Source organism: Elephas maximus, chromosome 8 (assembly GCF_024166365.1).
Source record: "Elephas maximus indicus isolate mEleMax1 chromosome 8, mEleMax1 primary haplotype, whole genome shotgun sequence".
NCBI lineage: Eukaryota > Metazoa > Chordata > Mammalia > Proboscidea > Elephantidae > Elephas > Elephas maximus.
In genome coordinates this window covers 62,093,773-62,105,154 of record NC_064826.1, presented here as the reverse complement: position 1 = coordinate 62,105,154, position 11,382 = coordinate 62,093,773, and the positions used below count along the sequence as shown (strand labels likewise).

General features: G+C 36.9%; 1 protein-coding gene across 8 annotated transcripts in view; it reads right to left on the bottom strand.

The window, feature by feature from the left end:
- AKAP9 (A-kinase anchoring protein 9) overlaps positions 1–11,382 on the bottom strand; it is a 157,714-nt gene that overhangs the window by 11,375 nt on the left and 134,957 nt on the right. For all 8 annotated transcript variants that reach the window (XM_049893999.1, XM_049894000.1, XM_049894004.1 and 5 more), the window contains 8 exons: positions 11,009–11,153; positions 7,506–7,725; positions 6,547–6,697; positions 4,669–5,337; positions 4,240–4,448; positions 3,816–3,921; positions 2,089–2,271; positions 875–1,075 (listed from right to left, as the gene is read on the bottom strand). In XM_049893999.1, the coding sequence (XP_049749956.1) occupies positions 875–1,075; positions 2,089–2,271; positions 3,816–3,921; positions 4,240–4,448; positions 4,669–5,337; positions 6,547–6,697; positions 7,506–7,725; positions 11,009–11,153 (1,884 nt within the window). The remainder of the gene's footprint in view (positions 1–874; positions 1,076–2,088; positions 2,272–3,815; positions 3,922–4,239; positions 4,449–4,668; positions 5,338–6,546; positions 6,698–7,505; positions 7,726–11,008; positions 11,154–11,382) is intronic.

The following is an 11,382-nucleotide window of genomic DNA, read 5'->3' as shown; positions in this document are numbered from 1 at the left end:
TATGTTTACACAGGGATGCTATGAGCCAGAACCGACTCGATGGCCCCTAACAACAAAAGTCCACAGCTACTCCATGAAGTCCTTTTGGATATAAGCCAGAAATCTCCAAGATAATGAGTCATGAGACCCTGCCCTCTGTCACTGACAGAAGTCTATCAATTCCCATGACAGTATTAATTCATTTGTTCATCTGAAGTGTTTACTGAGCACCCACAATGCCGTAGACATCATGCTACGTGCAGAATGTCTCTGACCTCAATATAATCCCCATATAACATGATTTTAAAGTACAGGTTTGAATATATCATGCTCTTGAAACATCGTGTGGTCTACATCAAGTGAACGCCCACTATAACAGAAGCAGTCCATCTTCAATAAAAGTGTTCAACTAAATAAAGCACTGTCTTTTTCTCACAGTTTTGGTTATGCTTTTAGTTTATTTTGAATTTTGGCCCCTATTCATCAGGTTTACGCAAATATTTTTTGTCATTCTATTATCATCTGAGTTTTTTTTTTTTTTTAATTGTACAGAGCAAGTTTATTATTGGGGTCACTAATCTAAGTTTTCAATGTGGATTTTTTTTCTCCTTTTAAGAGACTGTGGGGAGTAGGACTAAGGACCCAAGGTGCTGTGACTGTGATCATTAATGGGGCATAATCTGGTCCCAGTCCCGGGCACGCCTCTCCATAAACCTTTTATGACCAGCAACAGACCCGCACTTAAGACACACAGGCTGAATAAAGAGACCTAGCAATATAGCCTGAGCACCGCCTAAATTTCCTTACTCTGCTCAACTAACGTCAATGAGATACGAAACAAGACAAAAACAGAGGAACAACTGTGACGTATGTTTAGAGAGAAGATACCTCCTACCTTCAAAGTCGCATGCTCAGAATCAGGGCTCAGATTTTGAAGTAAAGCTTCATTTCTCAGTTCGGCTTTCAGTTTGTACACTTCGGCTTCTGCCCTTTTCAAGGATTTTTGGAGAGCCAACTTTTCTCTGTTCCAGATTTCTTTTTCAGAAGCAATAATGCTATCAATATTGGCACCACTACTGAGTGAAAACCTAGAAGACTGCAGAGACCAGAGCCTTACTTTCATGATTTTTAAGTGCAATTTTTTTTTGGGGGGGGGAGGTCTAAATTAAACATATTAAGGGTATTTCTAAAGTGGTTATAGAAATCTGAGCTTTCCAACCTCAGAGAAAGGAAAAATCAGTATCAACTGACATTAAAGAATAGCTTTAAGTATACGGTCCCCTGCCACACAGATTAGCTTTATAAGCACACATCCTTGTGAAAGCCTGGCCTTACAGAAGATGTTCAGATTTAGCAGAGCTTTGAACTAAAAAGGCAAGAGACTTAATAGCTGGCCTATCTGGGTCCAAATGCTGAGCTTGTACCTGAAAGAGTGCACTAGAAAAGTGCAGAAAAAGCAACACCAACATGTACACGTGTAAGTGGATCACAACAGAAGCTGCATGGGTGTATCTGACTGTAAGGTGGTCCTATAGGTCTGTCCTATCTTTATACTGGGTGCTTACAGAAGCAATTTATTTTACAGCTTTTTTAAAATGGAAAAAATTTTAAATAAATTTCCAGAGTAGTTTACTACAGTGAAATATGTAATTTAATGGCATTTTTCACTGTGAGTCATGAACACCATAACTGATAAATAACTGAAAAGTCAGGATTCACATTTGAACATTTCTAGGGCTTTATAATGCTTAACACTAAACACTTCTTAACACATGTCTGCCGTTGATTCACATATAGCAAAATACTTGGCTTCAGAGACAAACTGAGCTTGGTCCGACTACTGGCTTCAGTTCAGCTTTCTCATGTGCAAGGCTGCATGTGGATTAGAGGTTCCATATTTACAGAACCCAGAGTCTGATACACAGAAGGCTGCCATAAGTTACAGCTGTTGATTTTATTATTGCCATCCCTAAAGAATTTCCACAGATCCCACTAAGAATCACATACTTGATGTTTTTCATATTATCAGGGTTAAAAGTTAAAATGAGATAACAGGAATTATAACTTTACATTACTTCTAATATGTAGACACGCTAAAAACAGACATACATAATCTCTACCAGCTCCTGTCTGTCGATACCACTTGATCTGCTCTTCCAGTTTCATAACCATGTTCCTTAAATCATTCTTTTCTTCAGTCAGTTGGCTGATATGTCCTGTCAGCTCAGCATTTTGTCTCAGTAGTCTTTCAGTCAGTGAGCCACAGGTAGTATTTGGGGAAATTAAACCAGGCTAGAAAAGAAAAATAAAAATGGCATAAGGTCATATAAACACAAATGTATATGAATGATGTACATAAAATGTAGACAGGCACTGACAACAACAGATTTCATAAAGATGTGATGCTTGAGTTGAGTCTTAAATAATAAGCAGGGATTTACCAGACAGAAAAGAAGAGAGGAAAAGGTATATTAAACCAAAGGAACAGCATGTGTATAGCACCAAGACCTGACTAAGAGTGTGTTACTTTTAGGGAGAACTACAAGTTGCTTGTTAAGAGCAGAGTAAAGGCTGCCTTCACTCAATGGATAAGAGACCCAACTGTAGGCAATGGGGAGCCATGAAGGGCTTTAGGCAGAAGCATGCCACGAACAAAATGTATGTGTTAGATTACTCTGGGAGAAGTGTGCAATTAAGTTAGGGAAGACAGATCCTGCATCTGGGAGACACATCAGTAGGTTGTTGCCATAGTCCAGGTGAGAAATGTCAGAGGCCTGAATGAAGGCCATGAGAAAGGTTGTAGAATAAAGGAGAGCTGTGACAGATATTTAGTAGGCAGAAGGCACAGGACTTAGTGACTGCCTGGATGTGTAAGGGTGCAGGAAGGGAGCCTATGATGACTTCTAGCTCTCTAAACTGGGAGATACCATGGCCATGATCAGGGCTACAGGTAGAAATGTGGGTATAAGGCAGGAAGGAGAAAGTCTGGAGCATGCCTATAAGGTCCCTGTGGGGTACATTTTCCCAGGGAAACATGCCTACTAACTAACTGAAAGTATAGACTAGAACCACAGTTCACTAGAATGTAAGCTCCATAGGGTGAGTTTATCTGTTTTGTTCACTATATCCCCAGAACCTAATATAGTACTTGGCACATAGTAGATACTCAATATATGTCCTTGTTGTTCAGTAAATAAACTTAGTGAGAGCTTAGGCTGTAGGGATGGACGAGCTTTCATAGTGAGAGTTAGGGAAAAAAATGGATGGCAATAGGAAGAAGAGGCACAGGTAAAGGCAACTAAGGAAAGAATTAGGATAAATGAGAGAACACTGACACAAAGAAAAAGAGGGTTTTAAGAAGGAAGAAGTCAGAAGTGTCAAATGCTACAGAAAAGTCAAGAAAGACAAGGACTGAAAAGGTTCACCAGATTAGTCAGTTGGGAAGGCACTGGTAGCATCCTGAGGGCAGTGTCATGGAGTGGTGAAGATAAACGTGATGAAGGAGGGTGGATGGGAGGTGTGCAGGTGGCAGCAGTGGGTACAAACTACTCTCTCAAGAAGCTTGGTCTTGTAATATAATAATACAATAAACGGTCAGTGCAATTATGGAATAATGATAATGGAAATTCATTTCCCCCCAAACTTTTACTTTCTTCAATGGGGGAGGGGGCAATGGAACATTGATATTAAGATTTAAAATAAATAAAAAGATAAAAATAAAATTCTTTAGAAGAAATGCTGTCAGGTTCAAATGATCCATATAAATATAAAAAAAATATAGCTTCTGTTAAATCTTTGCCTTCAATGCTTTGGCAAGAGCTTAAGAAAAATCCTACCTCTTCGACTGGCTGGCCAATTAGTTTTTGTAGTTGTATAATAATTCCATCAATATTTCCCTGAACCCAAATGAAATCTTCATCATCTGCTGTTTCAAACTGTAGTCTTAAAGAAAAAGACACAGAGTCAAAACATACCTTCTCAATTTGGAGCGTTTACTAGCACAAAGATTACAGGTTAGGCAACAATCTCTTAAATCTATCACTTCTCCCTTATATTAGGGGTGCTCTTGTCTTGGGTCAAGGTGTGAGGATATTTGTTTTCAGGTGTATAAGCTTTATTAAAGATTATCACCTCCCAATGTAAACATTAATTAACTTTAAATTTTCAATTCCCCACAGGGCTACCTATTAGCAACGGATAGTAATAGATTCTCTCCAGCCTAACAAAGCCATTTCCAAAGGTCACAGAGAAAAGACTTACCTGTTAGAAGCTTTCTGAACTAGATGCTGTAGTTTTGAAGCCATACGTTGCAGCTTTTGTCTGATCATTTCTAATTCATGATTACAGCCAATTCCTCCTCCATTCATTTCAATCAGTTTAGGATAGCTTGATTCCTTTGTTTCTCCTTCTATTTTCTGCTGAAGAACCCAATTTCTAGTTCGATCACTGGATATACTCCATGTTGTTGGCTGGCAATTTTAGAAAAGGAAAAGACAATAAATATAAACAGCGTATCACACATTCTTTCTCACACAATTATTGTCTGTATTCCAAATTAACTTCCATAGATTTCATCTTAAAATAATTTTGACATCGTTATTTAACTAATTTAATCCAGTATCAAAATTTCATGAAAGGGCTACAATATGCTTTTAAAAAACATAAAAAAGAAACAAAGTGTCAATGTACCTCATTAAGATTGTGATACAAAATCCTTTTATTCTCTCGTTTTTCTTCTCGTTCTAGCTCTTGCTTCTGGAATTCTTGCATGATTCCTTGCAGTCGCTTTCCTTCGAGGTCTAACTTATAAACTTGTTGCCTTTTCTCTTCCAGCTGCCGCTGAAGATCTTCCACTTTGGACTGGAGCTCACGCATTTTTTTCTGTCCCTCAGTGTTGGCCTCTTGTTCTGTCTGCAAAGTCTTCCTGTGAACCTGCCTATCCTTTTCCATTTGCTGCCTTGTTTGCAAAGAATCTAGTTTATATTTCTCAGTCTCGTCTAACAATTCTACTATGCGGCTGTGTTTCTCCTCTAGCTGTTTCTGTAGCTCTTTAAGCAGGTCTTCAGAGGGTGCAGATGGCCGAGGCTGCCCGTTATCATCATCACTCTGTAGCTGTGCGTGCAATTCCCGTTCCCTGTCCAAGGTACTTCTCATTTCCTCAATTCGAACTTTCTCCGACTCAAGAAGTACTTGAAGCTCTAAGTTTCGACTTCGTTCTTCTGATAACTTGGTGTCATACAGCACTCTTTCTGATTCTATCTTCTGTTGTGACTCATTTAGCAGTTGTTTCTGTTGTTCCAAAAGTAGATTTAGCTGAGTATTCTTTTGTTTCTGACCCTCAAGTGAAAATTTTAGATCCTTGTAGAAGAAAACAAAATTTAGGAAATTTTATAAGTATACAACTGTACTTTTTTTAAACATTAAATTGGCAATATTTGGTAACAGAACATCGAACTGATTATCCAGCTTATCAACCTAAATTTTCAGTGGTTCCAAAAAACCAAACCCGTTGTCGTTGAGTCGATTCCAACCTTTCAGTGGTTGGAGTATAATTATTTGGACAAAGTACGGATTGTCATCAAGGAATATACACGAAAGATTGATAAGCTAAATACTTCCTCCCAAAACATTACTCTTACACCTGTTTGAGGAATATGAAGCAGAATATATTTCCCCTAAAAAGGATAATCTTTCAAAATATTAGTCTTTCTGATAAAACATGACAAGAACTCCTGAAAAGCCTTGTGTTTTGCAATATCATGTGCTAAAAGTAACAGGGCTTACAGGGGAAAACAGGACTAGGAACAAACTACTTAAAACTTATGCAAATTTGTAGTAATAAAAAAATAATTTGCACTTAGGGAGATAACATTTCCCTGCCAGATAAACAGCTCATTATGCCTGGAGGCTATCACAGTGGACATTAAAAAAAATAATAATAATAGGGTAGAAATGCTGGCAATGGGATGATGCGGATGGAAGGGGGGCTCTGCGTCAGTGGGGTTACCATTCAAGTAGGATGCAGCACAACCTGTCTTGAGCTGAGAGCCATACAAAGCTGAGGTGTGGCCCTCTGAGGCAGTGCCTGGAGTGAAGAGACTCATTTTACATTTCCTTAAAATACAGCAACTAGGGCTCCTGCTGCCAGAAAAGCTCCTGATGAGGACAGAGCTGAGTAATTCTACTCCCACTATGCCTGCTCCCCTTGACTAAGAGAAAACAGTTACAGAAACCAATACAATGTTTGCATTACGCTGACATAATTTCCCTAAATACCAAATCGTGTACTCACTAATTTGGATCACCAAAACATATGTGGTAGCAGAATAAATAGTCTGTTGCATGCTTGGATGTAGCAAGACAAACAAAAAACTATCATACCATTAGCATTTCCATATAATACATTTTAAATAACATTTGCAATAGTATTGAACACACAATGAAAAACTTATTGTATGTCATAAAAACGTCTAAGGTTGAAATTTTAAAAAGACGAGTGTCCCAAGACTCTCTCTCTTCTTTTGTTTTGGATTTTCCAGTGCCATTTAAAGACAAAGATAACAGTACCTCAAGTTCTTCTTTATCCCGTTCTTCATTGCGTCCCAATTTGGCTTTCTCTTTCTCCAGAGCCCACTGGAGTTCTCTTGATTTTTTCTGTTCACTTGCTAATGTATCATTAAGCAAATGTACTTCATCTGTTTTTTCTTTAACTTCCAACCTAAATTAGAGAGACAAATGAACTTTCATAAAACTATTTTGACTAAGGAAAAAAAATCCCAGCTTCCACTGAAAAGCTGTCCACTAGACTGACGCATATTGTAAGCCAGCTAATTGGAAAAGTATAAACCATGTTAAGGTTAAAGATTGTTGACTATGGTTCATTTCAAATGAGTTGTTTTTAGCAGTAAAACTATTAGTTATTTACCAATGCAAACAAAATAATGTCAATAAGAATCTTCCCTTGTCTTTTACCAACCATGGGAAGCACCATGTTTTGTGTGTAAGAAACAAATGTTCAAAATAAACAATGATTCTACTTGGAATGTGTCCTTGGCAAGCAGACACATTCAGTATTTACACCAACAAATTTATCCTCCTGCAAGCATTTTCTCTTCAATCACTACCCATATTTTAGCTACCTAAATCATAAATCCTATCGAGATCATAAATATCACTTTGAATTACCTGGTGGTAAAATAAAGGCCAACGTTTTATAACTTACGGAATAACAAATCTCAAGTAGAGCTGAAGCCACAGTAGAGAATATGCTGATTCCTAATCATGAGTTTAAGCATTAAGCGCATCTTCAGAGCAATCCCTGCCAAGCATCTTGGGTCTCTTTTTCTTCTAATACTACATTAAGTATTTTCTTCCTTTCCACTGTAGTGTTTTCTATAAATAACATAGCTTCATGCTATCTAAACATCATGTATAATGTTATATTTTTATAATATTTGCAATGTTTATGACAAAATTCCTCCAATTCCTTCACTAATATAGGGTTAAAATAAGGCAGCTTGGCACACCTGAATGCCTCTAATTCCTTTAGGTGCTTATGCTGTGCCTTGAGTGTTGTTTCAAGTTCCAATTTAGTTTGTGCAAGTTCACTCTTCAGTTCGGCAACTACCATCTTCTCAGAGCTCAGCTGTTCCTGCAGTTCTGTTGCTCTATCTTTCACACTGCTGAGTTCCACTTGCATCTCCAGCATTTGAGACTGCTTCTGCTGCATATTATATTCCAGAAGTTCTAAATGAAACATGATTAATATTTAAAATTTGATGCAGCCTGTAAGTATTTTGTTAGCAAGAAGTGATTTGTAAGTTAGTACAAGACTATTGCAAAGCAAATGTGAAAAGAAACAGTCAAAAAAGTTGGTAATATTATATAAATTTACCTTATGCATAGTTTCCTCACGCAGTTAAGATTTCAAAATTATAGATATACTTATATAAGGAAATAAAAGTTTAAAAGAACATGTAATGGATGCAAGCTTAAAATGTAGGAAAAAAAAAAAAACCTTTAAAAGTTCACACAATAATATAATTAGGAATTTCTATTTGTTCATTCAGAATTTCCAAAGCTCAAACTAAAACATTTCAATGAATTGTGACGGTGACCCAAATTACTTGCAGGAGTTATCCATGTACCTACGACTACAATGATCAGCACTGTTTCCTTATTTTGTTCAGTCCCCCATTTTGCAGACAGTCCCCAAAACTTTACTATAACTCTGTCTCCAGAAGTGGGAAGTCCAAGCTCTAGTTTGGATCATGGTTTTTTCCTTTAAAAAGCAAACAAACCTTTGCTACATGTCTGTTGCAACGAGAATGAACTGAAATTTAAATCCCTAAGTAATTAAATGAAAAAAGGAAGTTACGAAATATGCATCAGAATTCTATTATTTGTGAAAAATATGAACTTATGTATATATGCACACCGAAAAGGTCTGAGGACATATTTATCCAAGTGTCAATAAACATTATTTTAGGATTGTGGAATGATGGGTTAATTTTTACTCTATTCCTTTGTTCCTCTACTCTACCAAAATGGGTAATACTAATACGATGAGGGAAAAAAATTTTTTTGAAGTAAAACAATTCTATCAGAATAGATCCCCTTTATATTACTGACAGTAGGGTGCAGGAATAATATTATCTTTGAAGATACTCGGTCCTGTTAATTTAGACTTTAAAAAAATTTTTTTTAGGTGACATAGGCTAAGATTTTACATATAAATATGAACCTATATGCTACTAATTAAGTTTTCAGTGGGGTTCTATTCAACTTAAATAGAATAATACTAAATCGTTACCCCTAAAACAATCTTTAATTAAGCCTATATATAAGGGATTTATCTCTTTAAACCTGTTTTTTCCTAAAATTATCTTAATCTCTTTCAGTTTAACAAATGGCAAATGTGAGGCTAAACTGTAACTTTCAAAATTTGCAAAAGCATGGGATTTCTGGCATTTTATTAGATAAACTTGAAGACACAGACCCGTGTTTTCACTAGACAGGATGAAAATTTGATTTCACTTTAAACTCCAATCATTTCCATCTGTAGCTCAATTTGAATGAACAGGCATCCCTATTGAAAAGTGGGCAAAACACCTGAACAAGCACATCACAAAACCAGAAATCTAATGAGCCAATAGTATGAGGAAGTACTAAACAACTTCAGTAATTAGGGAAATGTAAATTAAAACAACAGTTAAGAATCCATTGCACACCCATCAAAGGAGCCTTGGTGGTGAAGTGGTCAAAGTGCTCGTGCTAACCAAAAGGTCAGCAGTTTGAATCCATCAGCCACTCCACAGGAGAAAGATGTAGTGGTCTGCTTCCACAAAGATTTATAGCCTTGGAAACCCTATGGGGTAGTTCTACCATGTCCTATAGGGTTCCTACGAGTCAGAATCAACTCTGGCACACCCACCAGGCTGCAAAAAACTGACAACACCAACTGTTGGCAAAAAGGTGAAGCAAAGTGAATGTATAAATTAATACAACCACTTTGGAAAACAGTCTGACATTATCTAATAAATATGAACATATGCATCCCATGGCCCAGCAATTCCATTCCTAGGTATACATGCAGAAAACTCAAGCACATATATGCATCAGACAACACTGTATAACAATGCCCAAAACAACAATGGTTGTAATACCTAAAGACTAGAAATAACCCAAATGTTTAACCACAGAATGGATATACAAACTGTGGAATATCTGGACAAGGGAATTTTATACAGTAACAATTGAATGAACTAACAGACAAATGCAATAACTTGGATGAATGTTATGAAGAGAAGTAAAAAAGATTGATAAAGCTCAAGAACATAAAAAACTTAAACTTATGTTGTTGTTAAATACCATCAAGTCAGTTCTAACTCATAGTATAGTGACCCTACAGAACAGAGCAGAATTGCCCCATAGGGTATCTATAAATAGGTAGTAAAACTAAAAAAAAAAAGCAAATGAACTCACAATAATGGCTATCTCTAGGTTACCATACAGTAGAGTGTGTTTGGGAATAGGGCTTCTCGGATACTTGCAATGTTCTACTTCTTGACATAAGTGATGATTCCACAGTCATTTAACAATTTGTCATACTGTATATTTATGTTTTCCACTTTCCTTTGTGTTAAACAGTTTATAATAAAAAAGGGATTAAAAATACTTTCATCAGACCAGAAGAACTAGATGGTGCCTGGCTACAACTGATCAGTGTCCTGACAGAGAACACAGCAAGGAATCCCTGAGGGAGCAGGAGAGCAGTGGGATGCAGACCTCAAATTCTCATAAAGAGACAGGACTTGATGGTCTGACTGAGACTAGACGGATCTTGGAGGTCATGGTCCCCAGACCTTCTGTTAGCCCAGAACTGGAACCATTTCCACAGCCAACTCTTCAGACAGGGATTGGACTGGACTATAAGATAGAAAATGATACTGGTGAGGAGTGAGCTTCTTGGCTCAAGGAGACACATGAGACTATGTGGACAGCTCTTCTCCGGAGGGGAGATGAGAAGGCAGAGGGAGACAGAAACTGGCTGAATGGACATGGGGAATAGAGGGTGGAGAGAAGGAGTATGTTGTCTCATTAGGGGGAGGGCAACTAGGTGTACGCGGCAAGGTGTATATAAATTTTTTGTATGAGAGACTGACTTGATTTGTAAACTTTCACTTAAAGTGCAATAAAAATTAAAAAAATTTCATTGTGGATTTCTTTTTCTTGTAAGCGGTTATCTTGTAAAGAGTATAAGAAAGAACTTCAAACAAAGAAAGCTAATGAACTTATTGGGTTAACAACCCGATTAAGGCAGCAACTGTTGATTTTAAATTAAAAACAAGACGTTTAAAACCAAGCGGACAATCTTTTAACTAATGTAGATTATCACCTTAATGTTATGAAAATGAGAAAATGTTTGACCAAGAGCAAAAGTGTTTTAATTGAGTAATTATAATAAGAAAGGAATCAAAGTGAAAACATTTTCACCTCTTTGTATAATCACGGGAGCCATATAACATACCTTGGCTTGATGGATCATTTTCTTGCTCTCTTTTCAGAGTCATTTTTCTATCATTCATCTGAGCATGCAGTGCTTGAATTTCAGCTAACAAACTCCTTCTGTCTGCTTTCTGGAGGCATTCCATTGCTGTTCGATATTCAAGACCCTGTAACAAAGCAAAGTGGAAAAATAAATAAAGGAAATACAAAGATAATAAAATTAACAACCAGGAAGCCTGAAGAACAATGAATGGAACACACATGCTAAAATTTTGGAATCATGAAATTATTTTTGTCTTTCTGTTCATTAAGATTTTAGTTAACAATTTTTACATTTATTTCAAACACCCCAATTAAAAAATGGGCAAAGGACATGAACAGACACTTCACCAAAGA